The sequence below is a fragment of the Boleophthalmus pectinirostris genome, unplaced genomic scaffold (genome assembly GCF_026225935.1).
Source record: "Boleophthalmus pectinirostris isolate CB_2022bp ecotype Guang Dong unplaced genomic scaffold, ASM2622593v1 HiC_scaffold_12, whole genome shotgun sequence".
Classification (NCBI taxonomy): domain Eukaryota; kingdom Metazoa; phylum Chordata; class Actinopteri; order Gobiiformes; family Gobiidae; genus Boleophthalmus; species Boleophthalmus pectinirostris.
Window position 1 is genome coordinate 4,812,131 of NW_026571018.1, and position 21,930 is coordinate 4,834,060.

At 40.0% G+C, this 21,930-nt stretch overlaps 1 protein-coding gene across 3 annotated transcripts in view; it reads right to left on the reverse strand.

The window, feature by feature from the left end:
- The window catches only part of cadm1a (cell adhesion molecule 1a), a 360,817-nt gene that overhangs the window by 24,060 nt on the left and 314,827 nt on the right, over positions 1–21,930 (reverse strand). For all 3 annotated transcript variants that reach the window (XM_055148412.1, XM_055148413.1, XM_055148410.1), the window contains 6 exons: positions 20,366–20,512; positions 15,942–16,094; positions 15,601–15,738; positions 9,667–9,825; positions 3,146–3,242; positions 2,806–2,978 (listed from right to left, as the gene is read on the reverse strand). In XM_055148412.1, the coding sequence (XP_055004387.1) occupies positions 2,806–2,978; positions 3,146–3,242; positions 9,667–9,825; positions 15,601–15,738; positions 15,942–16,094; positions 20,366–20,512 (867 nt within the window). The remainder of the gene's footprint in view (positions 1–2,805; positions 2,979–3,145; positions 3,243–9,666; positions 9,826–15,600; positions 15,739–15,941; positions 16,095–20,365; positions 20,513–21,930) is intronic.

The following is a 21,930-nucleotide window of genomic DNA, read 5'->3' on the forward strand; positions in this document are numbered from 1 at the left end:
CTCTCTTATCCATTTTGTGGTAAAACAAGGTCATGCATGAGTTTATACTAAATTCAAATGAGATAATTTGAGAAAATGATCAAAATTTGCCAAAACTCTCAGCAGATTTCATAGGCCATCAGTTTCTCTGGATTCTCAACAATCCATATCAGCCGTGACAAAAAACAAACTGGTCAATCTCCTCTCTGGTCCTCTATCTTTTTGAAGAAATAATAAGGATGAACTCCACAAGAATCACTGCTGGGTAAGAGAAGCTATTAAAATCTGAAAATGTACCATAGACCATAAACTGGGATGAGGGAGCATACATTCTGTTGTACACCTGAGGCATTTCAAACAACAGAAACCTTGAAACAACACCTCCAGGCCTTGATGGATGTTAATGTGATTTGCAAAAGAAGAACAAGACATAAATGGAGTAGTAATTGTTATTTGAGCTAAAATTAGTAGAGTTAGTCTGCTGATTTTGTAGTGTGGTTGAATAAATATTGTTTAGTAAGGGATCTAGTCACTTCGATAAAATGTCAGCGTAACAATTATTGAGAGAAGGAACTGATGAAGAAAATGATTACCGTATTTTTTGGACTATAAGGCGCATCGGATTATAATGTGCAATATCACTAATGTTGAGTTCCCTCGTCTATTTTCATACATAAGACGCACCGGATTATAAGGAGCGTTAAGCGAAACAAACAGATGACACTTGAGACTGATCCTTTAGCCCAGGCGTCCACGATCCGTCGACAGATCGTGGTGTAATTCACCCGGCGTTGCCTCCCTGTCTTGGTGAATGTGGCTTATGAATGTGAATGTGGGGGGATAATTGAAGTTTTTTAAATTTCCTACGAAGACGATGATGCTGATGATGCGGTTCAGTTTATGTTGGACTTTGCAAGGCTCCTGACTACAGCAGCCATATGCTCAGACTTTGCTTTTTTTTTGTTGTTTTTTTTGTATTATTATTTATTATTATTATTATTATTATTATTATTATTATTATTATTTTATTTATTTTTATTTTTTTTGTATGCGTGTTAGTTCTATATTTAGTTAAGTCTGTTTTGTTGTGGATGTGCTGGGTATCCAATCCCTCAAACTTGACAAATTATAAATAAAAAAAAATTAAAAAACACTTTGTAGTTTACCAAAGTCATACTAAAACATTTTGACAGATTTTTGAGTGCCGTGTACCACATAAAACCAGTTCGAGGTCAGTAAACACAACCAGAATTAATACATAAGGATTATAAGGCGCGCTGTTGATTACTGAGAAAATTAGAAGAATTTTAAGTGTGCAGTATAGTCTGAAAAATACGGTATGTGACAATGCAAGCTTTACCGTCATGGCAAAACTCCACACTGATCTCTGACAGTTGTGAAAAGTGCTTATAAACTCATCGTGGTGAATAATTATGCTCAGAATGTATAAGGTATGTGAGGAATAACTTTTGAATGCTGCAAACTCTAGTTCTGTTTTCACATTTGCACAGCGCTTTCAAATAGCTTAATATTTTTAATGAAGTTGACATCCCTGTTGCTTTCTAGAAAGTGAAAATAACCTATTTATTTATAGAGATACAGAGGCGCTGTGCTCAGTGAGGGATACAAGACGATCTCTGCACTGCTTCTCCTTACGACCTCTTGTATATAGCTGAAATATATTTATATTACTATATTTCTATATTTTCTTTTACTTGTACATATACATTTATATAATTACTGGAGTTTTCGGACTATAAGTCACACTTTTTTTCATGGTTTGGGTGGACCTGCGACTTATACTCCGGTGCAACTTGCAGTATATATTAAAATTTTCACTCTGACAGACTTGAGAGGGCGCTCTAGTCTTGTGTGTCAGTATCTGTTGCTCCTGTTCCTCCTGTACCACTGTCACGACACTCTACTGCACATGTCTCCTGCAGAAAGAGCCTCTGTCCTGCTGCAAGTAATGAAATAATCAGCCAAAAACAGTAATCGAGCAGTAGAAAGAAAGTTTGGAGTGAGCGAGAAACTTGTAAGGAACTGGCAGAAAGCGGGAATGGAGAACACTGCTTTATGGAAATTGGGCACCATGTAACTTTCCTGGAAGTCACTGGATGGATCGACAAAGCCTGAACTTCAGTGACACCGAAACCATCCTGTCGGGATTCAGAAAGGCCCGAATAATTCTAACTGGAACTGATGCTGAGTCTGACGACAGTGACACAGAAGAGGAAGCGGCGCTCTGTTTACCTCCGGAGGTCGAGGTCGAGTTGTTCAGAAGTGACACCGAGGATGAAGAATTGAATGGATTTAGTGATTTGGAGTGAGATGGAGAGTTTGGTAAACTTGTTCTGTTCTGTTGTTTATGTTATAGTTTATCTGAAGAACTGTTCATATGTGACGTTAACAGTCTGTTGTTCTCTGTTTTATTGTTTTTACTAGAACTTGACATTTAAAATGAAATGTCGGTTCCTGGTCTCTGATTTTTTTAAATAAATTTCCACAAAAAGTGCGACTTATAGTTCGGTGCAACTTATATAAATTTTTTGGCTGGTGCGACTTATAGTCTGGAGCAATTTATAGTCCAAAAAATACGGTATGTCTTATTTGACATCAGTCTCTTGCAATGTTTTCTACTTTTTAAACATCTTTTATTATCTTTTATTTATATTTTTACTCTTTCTTATTGTAATATCTTGGTTAAGTGATGTGTGAGCTACTATGTCCAAGCATTTTTCCTTGTGGATTAATAAAGCTTGTCTAAGTCTAAATCGACATGTACTAAGTGTTAGGCTACAATAAAAGTGACGTGTGTAAATGTACCGTAAACGTAGAGGATGTAGTCGTCATAGGACTCTCCCACTGCGTTGGCGGCCACACAGCGGTACGTCCCGTTGTACGACTTGTTCAGGTTCTCGATGTACAGATCTCGTCCGGTGATGACGGCGTGGGAGGGAACGTCGTCATCCACTTTGACCCACTTTACTCTCTGAGGCCTGGACAAGAACATGAGTGAGAGCAGGAAGGAGATACGGCTAAAAAGTTGTTATTTACGACAAATGCGTGATGGAACTGAGTCACAAAGATAACATAACACACTGCAACATAGTTTTCGTTATATCTAATTTATAATATGCCTTAGAATATAACACGCTTCACTTACTCTGGTTTGCCTTTAGCTTGACATGTGAGCTCCAGGTTCTCTCCTTCTCTTGTCAGACCCTGAGGAAACTCCACAACGATCTTCACTTCGGGCTTGTCTGCAAGAAAAAGCACATTTTTATTAAAGACAACAGAATATAACATTTAAAAGAATACAATAAACATAAAATCAACATAAAAACAAAGCAACACCCACAACAAATTCACACACTGACACAAATTTAGTAAAATAAAACTAAATTAATGTGGTAGTGCAGCATAAACACACCGCTAGATCCCCTCATTTTAATATTTAGGCCGATTTATAATTTAAATTCCTCTTTTCTCTCTCTCTTCCTTTTTCTCATTTTTTCATAAACATTTTTAGTCACTATACTTATCTAATATTTTTTTCCATCATCATTTCCTTTCATCATCTTTTAGTGTTTATTACAAACTTAAAGCAAAATGTTAATAGTAGTAATAAATACTTAATTATTAATAGTAGTAGTAATAGTAGTAATAATAGTAATAGTAATAGTAATAGTAATAGTAATAGTAATAGTAGTAGTAGTAGTAGTAGTAGTAGTAGTAGTTATATCACAGAATGTCTAAAACAAAATGTGAACTAAAATGAGTTAAATTTAATACTTTGAGTTTGGAAAATATTCAGTCCTGTTTTAGTCCTGGTTCAGTCCTGGTTCAGTCCTGGTTTAGTCCTAGTTCAGTCCTATTTTAGCCCTGGTTCAGTCCTATTTTAGTCCTGGTTCAGTCCTGTTTTAGTCCTTGTTTAGTCCTGGTTTAGTCCTGTTTTAGTCCTGGTTCAGTTCTAGTTTAGTCCTGTTTTAGTCCTTGTTCAATCCTGGTTCAGTCCTTGTTTAGACCTGGTTCAGTTCTGGTTTAGTCCTAGTTCAGTCCTATTTTAGCCCTGGTTCAGTCCTATTTTAGCCCTGTTTCAGTCCTATTTTAGTCCTGGTTCAGTCCTGGTTTAGTCCTGTTTCAGTCCTGGTTTAGTCCTGGTTCAGTCCTATTTTAGTCCTGTTTCAGTCCTGTTTTAGTCCTGGTTTAGTCCTGTTATAATCCTCTACTTTTAGAAAGTCAGGACCAAGACAAGTTTAATTGAAGATGAAGCCGAGTAAGCTCCTTTTGAAAAGTTTTTCAAAGTTTGTCTATTGTTGCCAATGAAATAGCGGCATGAGTACGTAATCCTGTCGTCATATCACATAACGTCTAATAAACAAATTGTGAACTAAAACGTGTTAAATGAATACTATTGGGTTAATACATTTTTGTTATTATTCTGAATACATATGTGTAAGTGAGAAACAACTTTAGACCACTGCAAAATAAAAAGTTTAAAATGAACTCGCTCTGATTTTCATGTTTTTGAAAAGTAAATATCAGAAACAACATCTTTAAGTTATTTATGTTTTGCTTTACTTTTCTTGTCACTACATAGAATCGACAACCGACACGATACAAATAAGAACAAAGCGGGGACAAGTAGTGACCCCTGAGGAACACCAACCAAAAACAATGAGCAGCTCTGGGAGACGTGTCAAGATCTCACTCTTTGTTTGGAAATGAGCAGACAGAAAGGGCAGATTTGAGTAGATAGAAGGGCCCGAGAGGAGTTGTTTTGAAAGCAGAATAAGTCGGACAGAGAAATGAAACGCTCTGTTGACGGGTTTTGACTGCAGGGAGCGCTGACAGTCTCAGAAACACGCTATTGTTCCCATGCCGTTGACTTGGGCTGGTGTTATCAAAGTCTACTCGCGTCTTGGTCTGAGAGATGTTCCTTTATACAGGCCAGAAATCTAATCTAATGTTTTACTCAATCATCCTGGCATGAAGATTGAATGCGCTCTTGCCGAGTACAGAACAGGAATGACAGCGAACAAACAGCTGCAGCACGGACACCGGCAAACTTTTTCCATCAGTTCTGTCGCCGGGCAAGTCCAGACTGATATCTCTGGTATTTTTTTATACAGAAGGACATCGGTCTGGTCCCCGCGCCGTCTGATGTGCCTTGAGCCAGGCCCAAACACGTCTGACCAATCAGATTTGTTTATTTCAGTGACACAGAGAAACGAAGGAGCTCACTGGTCACTCGTCATTTTGAATCATTTCTATCACTTCAGATTTTAGTGCTTTGGTCATTGATTCTGTGGAGATACGCAGTGTTTCTCAGTCGCATGCAGTGGATTTTTTTAACCCACTCAACTCACTCACTCAAACATAAAGGCGCCAGTCCAGTATTTTTTATTTTTTTTTTTTTTACTCAAAATGATGCAGAATTATGTTATTAACATTAACGCCGTTCATAATCACCTACAGAACATAAATCATAGACTACAACATATGAACCAGGTCTAAAATAGAACTGAACTAGGACTAAGCCAGGACTGAACCAGGATTGAACTAAGATGGAACCAGGACTAAATCAGGACTAAAATAGGACTAAAACAGGACTGAACCAGGACTCAACCAGGACTCAACCAGGACCAAACCAGGACTGATCCAGGACTAAACCAGGACCAAACCAGGACTAAACTAGGACTAAAACAAGACTAAAACAGGACTGAACCAGGACTGAACCAGGACTAAACTAGGACTAAAACAAGACTAAAACAGGACTGAACCAGGACTGAACCAGGACTAAACCAGGACTAAACTGATCCAGGACTAAACCAGGACTGATCCAGGACAAAATCAGGACTAAAATAGGACTAAAACAGAACTAAAACAGGAGTGAGCCAGGACTGAACCAGGACTAAACCAGGACTGAACCAGGACTGAACCAGGACTAAACCAGGACTGAACCAGGACTAAACCAGGACTAACAGGAACAGGACTAAACCAGGACTAAACCAGGACTAAACCAGGGACTAAATCAGACTACTAAAACAGGACTAAAACAGGAGTGAGCCAGAACTGAACCAGGACTGATCCAGGACTAAACTAAGACAAATCTTAGACATGAGAGCAAGAGAGAGAACTCCGAGCTGTGGAGCAGAGTGTCTTACTCCTGGTTTACTTCTGCTTTAGTCCTGGTTCAGTCCAGGTTCAGTCCTGGTTTAGTCCTGAACCTGTTTTAGTGTTGGTTTAGTCCTGGTTCAATAGCTCTGGTTTGACATTTAAGTTGTAGCTATTTTATATAGAAGTGGTTGGACGACATACCCCCACGTACCATGCCCACTACACTTCTGGTCCCATGGGGTATTTTGTTTTCCTTTTTTTTTTTGTCCTTGTATGGATACGGACAGACCAGATTGAAAATTTCCGTTACTTGCTGCAGTGTACTTTTAGAGAGTCGGGACCGATCAGTTTTATCATTTTTTACCAGTCAATATCCCTGTTTCTACTGTGAAGCTGTTTTAGAACAATATCTCATTTTAAGAGTTTAATACTAACTACCCCGAAAAAGCATAACTCGTCTTCATTATTTTCCATCACTAGATTTGTTGGCCCATTGTACTTTCTCTGCTCTGACTTGTGTGAGGTGTAATGATCTCCTGGAAGTGCTCAGTCCTCGGCTCATGACTGAACGGAGCCTCTCAGCGCCGTGAAACAGAGCCGAGCCGAACACAGAACCCTTATCGTTATGTTAACTCAATTATTTGTTTTATTGCACCCCTCGCCTCATAAAAGCACTCAGGAAGGAACCATCCATCTCCCCGGCAGCCGGCTGACCTTAAAGCAGCACGAGCAACAAAAGAAACTGCTCGGGTTAATAGCGGCGATGCATTTGTCTCTTTTACCTTTCTTTTTTTCCTCGTAAGCAGCCGTGTTTGTTTTGATACGGTGCTTTGTTGATGCATGTCCCTGATTGGCTGATACACCTGTGTTATTAGGTTCTTTTTTCAGACTAAGAGTTTGTTTTCATACCTGAATTTCGAGTGCTCACTACCACTCTTCCTCAGTCATGTGATGTTGCTTTAACGTGTTCGGTCAGCGGATTTAAACAGGTTTTGGTGCTGTTTTCCTACCGGTAGAGGCAGGACGACAGCGCCATCTGCAGTCCGACATCCTCAGGACAGTATCCCAGGTGTGTGGGAGTAAACAAGCCCCCTCGTCCCAGTTTATCGTCCCGTGGGCATGTTTCTGTATTTCGATTACCTCTTGAGTCCAGCGACGGTGTTTGTTTTCCTCTGTCCCAGTACATAATGTGGTTCTCTCTTTTACAGTGGTCAGAAATGGACGATTTGAGTTGTTCCTGTTCTGCTTTGTGTTTTGTTGCTTGAGTGCACGCCTTTGCTCTTTCCTTCTCACATTCTGTCCTATGTTCCTTTTTTCGTGTACTGAACGCCCTCCCTGTTTCTCCAATGCATGTTTTATTGCAGGACGTGTAGGATATTTCGTACACAGTGTTGGGGAGTAACAGATTACATGTACCAGAGTTACGTAATCAGAGTACAAATTACGAATAACTGTATTCGGTTACAGTTACTGTTTCAGTGAGTGGTAATTGGATTACAGTTACTTTGTTGAAATAAATGGATTACACGGCGGGATTTTACTGTTTTCACATTTCAGGCTATATCCTTTTTTTTTTTTTTTTTTTTTTTTCGGTAATTCCACTCATTGCCGGACACTAAACCAGGTCTAAACCAGGTTCAAACCAGGGCTAAAACCAGGTCTAAACCAGGTCTAAACCAGAACTAAACCAGGTCTAAACCAGGTCTAAACCAGGACTAAAACCAGGTCAAAACCAGGACTAAACTAGTTCTAAACTAGGTCTGAACCAGGTCAAAACCAGGACTAAACTAGGACTAAATAAGGACTAAAACCAGGTCTAAAACCAGGTCTAAACCGGGACTAAAACCAGGTCTAAACCCAGTCTAAACCAGGTCTAAACCGGGTCTTAACCAGGACAAAAACCAGGTCTAAACTAGGTCTAAACCAGGTCTAAACCAGGTCTAAAACAGGTCTAAAACAGGATTTAACTGGACTAAAACCATGCTGCATGGACCGTGTCTCCTCCTCTTCTATCAGTAATATTTTTAATATGGTTAAGTCTGGGCTTTTTTTATTTTTATTTTTTTAGCAGACAAAACATCTTATGTTATGATATCCTCGTCTTTGCTTCTCTACAGCAAATCAAGTAATCCAAAGTATTCAGATTACATTACTCAGTTTAAGTAATTTAATGGATTCTGTTACAAACTACATTTTGGTGTATGTAATCTGTAATCTGTAGGGGATTACATTTTAAAAGTAACCTTCCCAACACTGTTCGTACATGACATTACATTCATGCTCTGGATCTATTTTATCTTTTCGGTGGACGAGTAATTGCCTTAGTTTTCTGTTCGGTTTCACTGGTGTGTTATTATGTTTTCTCATTGCCCTCTGTGCTTTTTCTGTTATGCCCCTGATGTACGATAATGTTACCATGCCCGTTTTATTTTTGTTTTTCTGGTTCTGTTTTTCTTTCTCTCTCACCTGTTGTTTTCCTTTGTTTATGTTTTTATTTTTATTTTTTCCTTTTTTACTCTCACACACCTGGGATTCTGTCCTGAAGAAGTCGGACTGCAGATGGCGCTGTCGTCCTGCCCACACCGGTAGGAAGACAGCATCAAAACCTTTTTAAATCAGCCGACCAGACACGTCACAGCAACATCACGTAACCACTCTAAGGAAGAGCGCTAATGATCAGTCGAAACTGTCAGGTATGAAAGCAAACTCTTGGTATTAAAAAAATAACCTAACTAGAAAAGCACTCAGAGAGCGCAGACCTCCGCCAAGGACTACCCCCATTTTTTATATAAATTGCAATAAAATCAGTCTTCTCGATCAGATCCGGATCAGCCTTTGGAATATGAAAGAGGATCCCATTGTCCATCCCTGAGTCAAATTTCATGGGGTTTGGTCAATAATTAACCAAGATATTGAGAAACAAAATTTTTGGCCCCATTTACCACAATGTTAACTAAAATTTCAAAGTGATCCAGAATCCAGGATTTCTTCCGGATCACCCCCAAAATGAAATCAGTTCTTCCTTTTCACATTTCCAACAAATCCTGAAAATTTCATCAAAATCGGTCCATAACTTTTTGAGTTATGTTGCTAACAGACAAACAAACAAACAGACAAACAGACAAACGCCGGCAAAAACATAACCTCCTTGGCGGAGGTAATAACATAAAATATCGGAAGACCACATGAACCTCATTGGCTAATACACCTGTCAATCAAGCCCATCTGAACTCGGGGAGGCTCAGATCTTTGTAAATTTGTGACTTGAACTCTATCTGCAAAAGGAAGTGTGTCAGTCCTGGACACAACTACTGCTTGCCCTGTTTTAGTCTTGGTCTTGGTTTAGTCATGTTCATTCCTGGTATTTTTGTGTTTTCATTCATTCATTTTTTATTAATTAATTTTCCGGGCATATTCTGGGACAGTTATCCATTTGTTTGTTTCCTGTGAATGTAGATTTATTCTGTTATTGACTAATGACTGTTTCACAAACTAACCTTCTGTTGTTTAAATCAGTCGTTTTGTTAAACCCCACGAGGAAACTGAACGAAACCTTAGACTTACATTGTACTTCTAGATGTCTCTGCGCCTGGAAGTCTTTGACCGCAGGATGGTCCACGATGCAGACCACGGGCACGCCGTCGTCCTCTTTACTGACGGTGAACGTGAGTCGGCTCGTCACCGTGTACATGCGGTCGTACGTCAGCTCCACTTTGGGTTTGCCTGATGGAGAAAATATACAACAAAATATGAAAAAAAAGAGATTATGATAATGATAACAAATATACAGTATCACCTCACAAGTATAACACATAAGAACAGGTTTTGTATATTATCACTAAAGCCTTTTTGGAGCTTTTCTTGTACATACACATTTATATAATTATATTTCATTTGACACCAGTCTGTAGCATGTGCAATTCTGCAATATGGATCAGAAAGTAGTAGTAGTAGTAGTCGCCTAGATCAGAAGACCATGGTTCGACTTGGAGGAAAATGGAGTATTTAATGAGACAAACACACATGGCTTGTAGTGCTTAGTTGTGTTGTGGTGTTATTTAAAGTACAAAGACATTATTTACAATATTTACAGTTGTGCACTTTCGGATTATTGAGTTCAGAGTCATTGATCAACGAGTTCACACATTACAGTCGTCAGTACATTGTTTCTGTGTCCGCAAGGTTTCCCTATCCTCACAGCTTTGAGCATATTTGTTTACATTTTTACAGAAACTAAACTTAAAACCGCATGGCTAATTTGAATAAACTAGGCTCGTTATTGTGCGCTGATGCGGTTCAGCTTCTGTCGGACTAAAGGACACGACTCAGTGGAATATGAGTGTTCTTTCTGTGACAGAGGGGTGTTCTGCTGATGGTGAGCCTCCTTGTATTTGGCTCGCAGGCTCTTTATTTCTCATCGACGTTGGAGCCAGGACCGCCTGTAGCCATGTTCGGACATTTCTTTGGCAATCATTTCAAAAACCGCTCGGTTCCGATAAGACCCCTCCAGTTTGGTCTACTGACGAGACTCTGGGCCTGACGTGTAGGTGGGATGAATGTGACCTGGCTGTTCGGACTGAAGTCGCATGTCAAAAGATCAGATATGTATCGGTTTTAGGAGCACATATCCAAGTGGCCTGGGTCACATTTGAAAAAATCTGATCTGTGTCATTCAGACTGTCATTAAAAGATCGGATACAGGTCAAAAAAATCGGATTTGGGTCACTTCAGGCTGCAGTCTGAACGTAACCTATGTCTTTGTGATACGTGCTCGAAGTCTCGCGATAGTTGGGAACTTGAAAATATAAGGTAGAGACGGGCCACGGACAGAAAAAATACTTGGGTTACGAGTCTCTTAATAGTTTTGCTACTTATTTTGAATTTATTATTAACATTTTTACTCTTTATTATTATGATATATTGTGATTTTTGAGCTACTGTGTCCAAATAATTTCCCTTGTGGATCAAAGTTTGTCTAAGTCGACCGTGTTTGAACAGTGTTCCCTCATCAGAAACATGCCTAAAGTGGTTTTATATGTCATCCATGCCTGTTTGAGCAATTTAGTGATCTTTCCTTGGCCCTATTCAAACCCTCTTTACGGTTAAACAAGAGCAGGATCCAATACAATGCATTACGACTTCACAAACCTGATGCGATGTGTAGTAGTTTCCTTAGGTCATAGCACTCTGGAGGGGGGGTGACTTAGTGTGAGGAGTTGTTTTTCGTAAATATAGCAATTTTAAAGCTATGAAAGGTAAAAATCTCAATATATCATGTGGAAATAATTCTCTATACAAGTGTAATATCCCCTTAAATAAACTGTCGACTACTCCAATACTCATTAACATCCAGTTCAAACGGGAAAGTTAAAATATTGAATTTCTTGACGCGCTGAAGGTTTTCAAAAGCTCAAAAAGCTGAGGGTTTTTCAGTTCAGCCTCAATGAATTAAAAGAAAGAGATTCATTTTAAGGGCCTTGAATCCACAGAGGGAAACTGTTAAAAGAATCTTTCAACAACTTCACCAACTTTTAGAAAATGAGAACCGATTGAAGGCTGCGGGAAGATTACACTCTTTCAAAGTGTTAAAAAAATACTAAATCTTCTAACTTTGAACTATGACCTCGTGAAATACACTGAAAACTGCTGTAAAAATTAGATTGAATGAGTCATTTTGCGGAGGAGTTGTTGCAAATACAGTTGATAAATGATCGGTTGGTGATCAGGGTGAGCTGAGTCCATGGACGGGATAAAAGCAACGGACTAAGGGAGTTTGACCTCACCCGTTTAGCTGCAACCAAATGAAACCAAATGAGACTAGGAGTTATAACGACTAATCTGCAATCAGGGACCATGTTTGGAAATCTGAAACCAAAGAGCCAATCATGATCGAGGCAGAGTCCTGAGTCCAGAGACCAAATACTCGTTGAAACAGGCGGGTTTTAACGTTCTGGAGTTTTACGGGTGGGTAGTGATTACACGTGGGCGGGTCAGGTGAATCAAATGAAACGGCGAACGAGAGAAAAATACTTGACGCGTGTCTAGGGAACCCTGCTGTAGCCCTGGAAACAAGTGATATTTCCTGGTCTTTTCCCGGAACGATGGACCAGGTTGAGAAAGAGACGTTAGTGTTTTTAGTTCATAAAATCATCAATGGAGGCAATCGGCAAGTCCAGGTTTAGTCTTGGTTTAGTCCTGGTCCAGTCCTGGTTAAGTCATGGTTCAGTCCTGCTTTAGTCCTGATTTAGTCCTGGTTTAGACCTGGTTAAGTCCTAGTTTAGACCTGGTTTAGACCTGATCCAGTCCTGGTTAAGTCTGGGTATAGTCCTGGTTCAGTCCTGGTTTAGACCTGGTTTAGTCCTGGTTTAGTCCTGGTTCAGTCCTGGTTCAGTCCTGGTTCAGTCCTGGTTTAGACCTGGTTTAGTCCTGGTATAGTCCTGGTTTAGTCCTGGTATAGTCCTGGTTTAGACCTTGTTGAGTCCTGGTTAAGTCCTGGTTAAGTACTGGTGTAGTCCTGGTTCAGTCTTGGTGTAGTCCTGATTAAGTTCTGGTTCAGTCCTAGTTTAGACCTGGTTTAGTCTTTGTTAAGTCCTGGTTTAGTCCTGGTTCAGTCTTGGTTAAGTCCTGGTTCAGTCCTGGTTAAGTCCTGGTTCAGTCCTGGTTTAGACCTGGTGTAGTCCTGATCCAATCCTGCCTTAGTCCTGGTTTAGACCTTGTCCAGTCCTGGTGGAGTCCTGGTCCAGTCCTTGTTTAGTCCTGGTTAAGTCCCTGTTTAATCCTGGTTTAGACCTGATTTAGACCTTGTCCAGTCCTGGTGGAGTCCTGGTCCAGTCCTTGTTTAGTCCTGGTTAAGTCCTTGTTTAGTCCTGGTTTAGACCGGGTTTAGACCTGATTTAGACCTGGTTCAGTCCTGGTTTCGTCCTGGTTCAGTCCTGGTTTAGTCCTGGGTCAGTCCTGGTGTAGTTCTGGTGATTGACTCTGTGGTTGCGGTGTGTATATATTTATAATCCACTAATGACACAGCGTAGGTGCAGTCCTGGTTCAGTCCTGGTTTAGTCCTGGTTTAGTCCTGGACTACTGGGCTGACTCTGATTTATCACAGGCACGGGCGGGTCATGGGTGGAATGTTAACGGGTCCGGGCGGGCGCGGATTTAACTTTGATATAATCACGGGAATCACAGTCTCTAAAAATGGACCCGTGCAGGACTGTGGATGAGGGCTTGGTTTGACAGGAAGCAGACGACTAACTTACTAACGCCATCAGGAACAACCTCAGAGAAAGAAAGCACCGGATTGGTCTGCTATCAATGTTCTTATCTCGATTTTAGGGCAAATTAGGAAAATAAAAACAGTAGGATCATATATAGAGCAGGTTAATACAAACATTTTCAGACCAAAACTATGAGTCTGACAGCAGCAGTTACGGAGAGAAGGGCTCAGAAGAAAAGCTACACGCCCATAGTCACTTTCTGTTTGGATTGCAGCGGCTTACGAGTTAACTATGCCCATTTATATAATACAGTCTGCGGTTGAGCCTATATTTCATCCCTTGCCAGCCAATCAGGGACATGCACAGACATTTTGAACGGCTCTACCAGGAAAAAATTGCACTTTTCAGAATTTGGATGGAATTCGGACCATGGCAAACCATTTAAAATAAACTAGTTCTGTTTTTCACACTTTTAAAACTGTAAAAATCTGGTACAGCTCCTTTTAAAACTGAAATTTATTTTGTTCTATCTGGTTCAGACATGAGGTTCTGAATAGTTTTTGCATCCAGCATGAAGTTTTGAACAATTTGGGGTAAAATATTAGAAAACAGATTGTGAATTTGAAAAAAAAAAAAGCATTTTCAGCAACTTTCTGGGATTTTGTTCATATATCTCTAATAACGCCATGAAAACGTGAAGTTAATAGAGGGATAATGTGGCTGTAAGTGCACACAGACTGGATTTACATTGGCCCATACGACAGCCGTCACCTTTAACTGTTATTTAAGAGACGCCAAGAACTACCTGCGGCGCACTTACTCATTCTGGGTTATATATGTCAAAATAAGTCTTCCAAACCGAGACTGGAACCAATATTCAGGCTAATATATGGAGTCAACCAAGGTCCTTCCTCTGCTCTGTTCATTTCATCATTTCGTTTTCCTCTGCAGTGTAAAACAGCAAAGTGGAATCAATAAAATAAAATATGGTATCATAAGTACCGCGCACTCCTAACGTGCCAGAACACAGGTTTTCTTGAGTTATTTCACACACTCCATATGTGTTTGTTATGGAGCTTGGCCTGCCTCCTGATTGGCGGGTTGTGTTCCTCTCTCTCCTGATTGGCTCCTCGTCCGAACCTGTCTGCACCTGTCTGCACCTGTCTGAACCTGTCGAAAGTGCCATTTTCCTGCTCGTCTGTGCGGCTGGACTTCAGTCACATTTTGCTTTAAATTAGATATGTTGCTTTTTTGTATATTGTTAACTGTATTTTCGGACCGTAAGTCACACTTTTTTCATGGTTTGGGTGTTTCCTGTGACTTAAACTCCGGTGTGACTTATATATTAAAATGTTCACACTGAAGCCGCGAGAGGCTCTAGACTTGTGTGTCAGTATCTGTTGCTCCTGTTCCTCTTGTACCACTGTCACTTCACTCTACTGTGCATGTCTCCAGCAGAAAGAGCCTCTGTCCTGCTGCAAGTCGTAAAATATTCAGCTGAAAACGGCAACTGAGTAACAGAAAGAAAGTTTGGAGTGAGCGAGAAACTTGTGAGGGACTGATGGAAAGCTGGGAAGGAGAACACAACCTCACGGTAACCGGGAGGATGCAACATGCAACTTTCCTGGAAGTCACTGGATGGATGGACAAAGTCTGGACTTCAGTAACACCGAAACCATCCTGTCGGGATTCAGAAAGGACGGAATAAATCTAACTGGAACTGATGCGTCTGACGACAGTGACACAGAAGAGGAAGCGACGCTCCTTTTACCTCTGGAGGTCGTGGAGTTGCTCAGAAGTGACACCGAGGATGAAGAATTGAATGGATTTAGTGATTTGGAGTGAGATGGAGAGTTTGTTAAACTTGTTCTGTTCTGTTTATGTTATAGTTTATCTGAAGAACTGTTCATATGTGACGTTAACAGTCTGTTGTTCTCTCTTCTATTGTTATTACTAACTTGCCTTTCAACATGAAAATTTGGTTCCTGGTCTCAGATTTTATAAAATAAATTTCCCTCAAAAAGTGCGACTTACATATGTTTTTTTCTTCTTCTTCATTACACATTTTTTGGCTGGAGCGACTTATACTCCAGAGCAACTTAGTCCAAAAAATACGGTTATTTCATCCCAATCATGGTCCCTCTGTTCAGATTTTGTGGTTTGCATGTCATTTAAATAATAATCAGGTTTTGGTGTGCATGAGAACAAGGAGTGTGTCTAAACTTTCTACTGCAAGTGGGAAACGTGAGTGCCCCCCTTGTGTCGGCCCATGTGCGTGCGCTCGGACCTGGCAGCTCCTTGTTGCCCTTCTTCCACCTGATGGAGGCGGCGGGTTTGCTGCTCAGGGCGGAACATGTCAGCTCCGTCTCGTTGCCTTCGTTCAGCACCTCGTCCCGGGTCTCGATGATCGGGTTACTGGGAGGGACTGACAGACACAGACAAAAAAAGACAGAAAATATATTGGTTATGAGAGGGAACTGTCCACAGAGCAGAGACTGAAATCTGTATTTTTTCCCCCAGAAATAACATAAGACAAAACGTGCAATGCCATAAACATCTGCATCAACTGGAATGACTCCTAGTGGCTCTTGTTGTGTCTGGAGTTACGAGTGTACGTCCTGCGCTTACCCAGTACTGTGAGGTCGGCGTAGGCCTCCTGCGGCGGGTCCGTGTACAGCTGACACACATAGCGTCCCTCGTCTGACAGAGACACGTTGGACAGAGAAACCCGCAGCTCATTCTCTGAGAAGTTCACCAGCTGGAACCGGGCGTCCTTCAGAGCTGCTCAGGAGAAAGCGCAGTTAGTCGGGATGGGATCAAATTGTCTCAAGACACAAATTAACAATTATCTCATAAGATTTTATCCCAGTCTTTACATCTGGCACAGGCATGAAAGAGTTACACGCCTCCCTCAAACTCTGGAAAGTTGCGTTTCTTTGAGCAGGTGGAGATAAAAGACTCCTCCACATAGACGTTTAGCTCGCATATTCAGACAGAGAACACTTTAAACTGTTCCACTTTTTATTTTGAAGTGACAGGACCAATACTGACAAAAATAATCTGTGCTAAAGTTTGTACAGAAAGATTGCGGAAAAGTATAATGAAATATACATGTGTCTAATTCATCCGCGAATAGCACAGAACATGCAGACCAAACCTAAATATTGTTTAAATTCACAAAGAGATATTCAGGCCTCTTCATCCATAGTTTAAAGTGAGAAAGAAGGAGATAGAAGTGCTCCTCCTCTGCTTGTGTCACCCAGCACCGTGAACATAAAAAGCAGACAGCTCTGGGGTTGAGGGGGGAGGGGCTGGATCGGCACAGAGAACAGAGGAGCAGGTTGAGATTTTGTCTGATATTTTAAATAATAAAAATAAAGTGCAATAGACATAGGCAGATGTGTTTTAAACATACAATGACTTTAGGTTATTAAAAGCAGATGATGAAATTGACTTGATTTGGTCATGTTTGTTACGAGTAGGGATGTGTCATGGTTCATGTTTGTAGTGGTTGTATTCGCTGATCTTGGTGTTTTATTTTGACATTTGTCGTGTCTGCTTGTAGTTTTGAGTTTCACTTCCTGTCTTGATTGTTTGCCCCGCCCTGATGTGTTTCACGTGTGTCTGTGTGCATTTATACCCTGTGTTGGTCCGTTGTCTCTGTCATCTGTCAGTTTCATCTTGCCTCGTGTCATGGCAGTTTAGTTTCCAGTTTTGGATTTTTTGAATTTATCAATTTGTTATTAAATACTTGATAGCAGTGCTGCATTTTGGGTCCTCACAACGTTTCTACATGACAGGATGGGCATTCGATAAAATTTTCATAATCGATCATCGGGAGAATTAACGATTGATTTTCGAATTAATCATTAATGTTTTTATATTGAAATTTCTTTGGTAACACTTTATAATAACTACACCTTATTTAGGATTAATAAATCATGAACAAAGACCTAATTAATAATGATTCACACTTAGTAACTACTTAATTACTACCTGAATTAGCACTTAACTTGCACTTAATTCACCTGTGCTGTAAATAGTTACTCAATACTTCTTAATTACTCATGAACTAACCATTTGCATGTTTACAAATGCATATTTAAGTTCACATTTGAGCATTTATTCATGATTAATAAGCTATGAGAGAATGATTTAGTAATAATGCAATGCAGTGATCATTCAGGCAGCTGTTATCTGTTAGTTAAGTCTTTCTGAGAGCTTTTCTAAAGTGAAGACTAATGATGCTTTATTAAGCGTTTGTTGGTCAAATTCCAGAGAAACAATAATGCATTACTAGTAAATCATTCTCTCATGGCTTATTAATCATTAATAAATGCTCAAATGTTGTACTTAAATATACATTTACAAATGCACACACAAATGGTTAGTTCATGAGTAATTAAGTAAGAAATACTTATGAGTAACTATTTACAGCACAGGTGAATTAAGTGCAAGTTAAGTGCTAATTCAGGTAGTAATTAAGTAGTTACTAAGCGTGAATCATTATTAATTAAGTCTTTCTTCATGCTTTATTAAGACTAAATAAGGTGTAGTTTATATAAAGTGTTACCATTTCTTTTTATTGTCATGTTATAAGTGCAAAATAAATAAATAAATAAATGATCATCATTATTATTACTATTATTAATCTGCATAAATAAACTCAACTTTACGACACATAAACCATAAACACTCTAGAGCTACATTAGCCCGTTTGACATTATAATGTGTTTATTGCAGCTTTGCGCAAAGCTTACAGAAACAAAACTTAAAATTGCATGGCTAATTTGCATAAACTAAGCAGAAAAAACGCAGTGCTGATATTAATATATAAAGAACACAACTCAATGGAATATTGGTGTTCTTTCTGTGACAGAGGGATGTTGATGATGATGATGATGATGATGATGATGATAGTGAGCATGTTCTGTGTGTGTGTCGCTTTGGAGATGGTTCATGTTTTCAAAGATCGTACGTGTGCAGGTTTAGCGCAGCTCTTTATGTTGCAGTAACCGGGATACTGCGTGTACTTACACCATAACAAAACCGGGACACTGATGTGCTGTAAACACACTCACTGAGTGCTACAGTGTCTCCAAGGAGCCAGAGCCCAAACGTTGGACCGTGAGGCACAACTCCAGTGTTTGTGTCCGACGCTGCCTCGTCTCTACGCACAGCGACCTACATTCAGTTTGTCGATTAAAAACTAACATAATCAATGGAATTCTTAATGATCCATTATCGATTAGTCGACTAATCATGCCCATCCCTAGTTACTAAATCTGATTATTGTCAATTATTTTAAAAGTTCATGTCATCTCGTTGTAGTTGACCCCAGCTTGTGTCTCGTCTCGTCTCCAGAGCAATCACAAGGAGAGATTCAAAAGTTAATGTTCACTGTATTATCTTATATTATATAGAGTACAGTTATAATATTGCAGCGCAGGGCCCATAGACCCATCTCCAGAGCTGGCCTGATTGTCTCGCCTGATTGCCTATTGTGCTGCATGAGGAAATTAGAGTCTCTGAACGCTATGGAACAAGAAGCTATAGTCTGTCACTGGGTTCAGGAAGTTGAGAACGGTTTTATTTATGGAGCATTGTTCTGTTAGAGATATGAACAGGAACTTAAACTAGTGAAGCCACAGCTCTCCATGAGTTTTGAGTTTTTAATGCTTTCCTTATTTAACCAGGAAAATCCCAGTGAGATTTGGAAACTCATTTTCAGTCCTGGCCCTAGAGGGGAGCCGATTATATTTTCAGTGTTAGAGGACACAGGAACTCCCAGAACAAACCTACACTGGTGTGAGGAGAACATGCAAACACTCCACACCACACTGCCAGGGAGTAGAACCCAGGGCCTTCTATCTATTCACATTTTACTATGTGTCGTTTTATGTATTTTAGCAGGTTAATGTGTGTGTGTGTGTGTGTGTGTGGGGGCTGTTTGGGTGTCTGTGATGTTTGGTTGTGTCGAGTCGGGCAGCTGTGGGGGTTGGGTTGGTGGGTGGGTGGAAATGTGGGATTGTTTTTAATCTGTGTAAAGCACTTTGTGTTACATTTTTGTATGAAAAGTGCTTTATAAATAAAGTTTGATTGATTCTAGCTGTGAGGCTGAAGTGCTTCTGTGGAGCTTCTGCAGGTGTCACTTGTTGGTTGCTCAAACAGCATTTCAAGGAGCCTTTCTCACTCCAGTCCAGTGGCGGAGTTAGCAATTTCGGGACCTTAGGCGAACTTTATTGCTTGACCACACGACAACGCAACGCCTGCGTTCTCAGATTTCTCCCCTCTGGAAACCGTTTCACCCACTCAGAAGGCCGGCTCCGTGTGAATGAAAAGCCAAAACAAATACAGACTTCACCGTTTTGACCAAAAAACGATGTCGTGTGGACAGGTTCTTGGTTTGAGGCCCTGATTATAATGCACTTGTTTTGTTGTTGTTGTTTTCTGTATTTAAAAAAAAATATTCATTGTCTGTTTTTTTTTTTGTTTTTTTTGTTTTGTTTTTTCCCATTGTTCATGAGACATGCACATCTTTATTTGAAAACTAACAAAACTTTATTTTGGAAAATTTTCTTATTAGGAATCCTACTAGATAACCAGAGCTGAAAGTAGTTTTATTTTTTTTTTGCTAGTACAATTACATTTTGTTTACATCCATTACATATGATTATGCTACGATTGATGATATATAATTTCAAATCAGGGTCAAGCGGACGAGTCCATTCTAACGTGAAAAGAGGGAATGCTTTGACAGTTAAAATAGATTTGACAATCAGATACTATTTTGCTGGTGTTTTCTTGTTTCAAAGTAAAACTACTCTCATTTAATGTCATATTGAGAGAAAATCTAATTGCTCTGAGTCCTCGGGTATTAGTGGCACTGAAGGAAATTGGTTGGGGCCTCTCCAGGTTTGGGGCAGCCACCTACTGTTGCCTAATTGTAGCTCCGCCTCTGCTCCAGTCTCCCCACTAAAAACAGACTTACTGGACTCTCCGAGGTCTGTGCCATATGAGCCTGTGATAGGATTTGGTTCTGGGATACTCACGCCGCACGTCCCTGAAGTAGATGGTCTGTCTGTTGGGGTTGAGCAGTTGGATCACAGAGTCGTCGTTGTTCTTGACTCTGCAGCTGATCATGGCCGTCTCCCCCTCCACCACCGACACATTGTCTGTCACCAGGTTCTGGCTCACCACTGCACACAGAACAAACACACACCAGCTTTAATAACAAGATTCTGCTGCTCTGTGAAGCGTCTTTGAAACGACGTTTATATGATGATGGTCTGAACAGAAGAAGCAAAAGTGGCGTCACGTCTTCACTTTTTATTCCACGTTTAGATGAGTGTTTTCGGGAGGAAATCTGCGTGCATACGATGATGCAAAAGTGTGTGGAATTCGACGTTAGGTGGTGATGTATGTGACATAAACTCGTACGCGACCTGAGCAGATCTGACCAGAGTTTTGCGTCTTGGGCAGTGTAGACGGAAACGCTACGGCGAAGTGTATTCAGCTTTTACACTCTGGAGGGTGGTTTCAGATTTTTGCGATTTTAAGCCCCACCATCTAAACGAAAAGGCACTTCCCGTAAAATATTTTGTCGATTAAACGATGCAAAAAACCCAAGGCACTCACTGGTTAAAATAAAATGCCTTTATTAATTTACGGCATGTCTAAATGAACAACCTACAAAGTCCCGACGCGTTTCACTCTACGGCTTTGCTCAGGGGACAAAACATTTTTTGCATCTTTAAACTGACTTTCCTTTCCCAAAGAACACCACTGAGTTCTATCTACTGTGTATTATCCTCTGGAGGACCAGGAAGCGCTCCTTTTGAAACCTTTTTTTTTTTTTATATATTTTGTTGTTTTTAATCGTAAGCGTTCTCTTGTAAACAGGCCTTGAGTGTCCAGAAAAGCGCAACATAAAACTGATGCAATATTAGGATTCTGCTCAAAGCTCTCATGAAATACAGCATGTCCAGGAGAACTGACAAAAACGCTGAACTATGAACTGATAAACTAATAAAAGAATCACATTTCAGAACATGTTACAGTACGGCTGAACGATTTGAGAAAAAAATGTCATGGCAATTTATCTGAGAGACATTGCAATTCTCATTAGAATTGTGAGGATTCTGTTTGAAGTCCACATGTTAAAATGGATAAAAACTGACATTTCAGAACATGTTTGTACAGACCTAAACTACAGAATTAGATGTTTTATGCAGAATAAGATGGGGTATTTAGTTACCTGTGAAGAAAATAATGGCACTTCAAAAACTTCAGTCTTTGTGATTTGCTAATTACGCCCATTCAAACTGCGATTTTTGATTTGACTATGATCTTACTACTTTACAATTTACACTCTTGAGGATTTTTACTCACTACGTTTCGACAGAGCGTCTCTCTAAGCCAACCTGGTTTTAACTTTGCCAATAAAATGAAACACATTTTGGAGTGGAGTTTGTATGTGCACTCTACACCCACGGAAAAAACTTTAAGTGGTCTGAAGCTATGCCCAGAGCGGAGAAAAAAGTTCTGCAAAGTCCTTTTAGCATGTTCCACACCGAAATGCCCAGAACAAGAGGTCAAAAAGAGTCACTATCTCCAA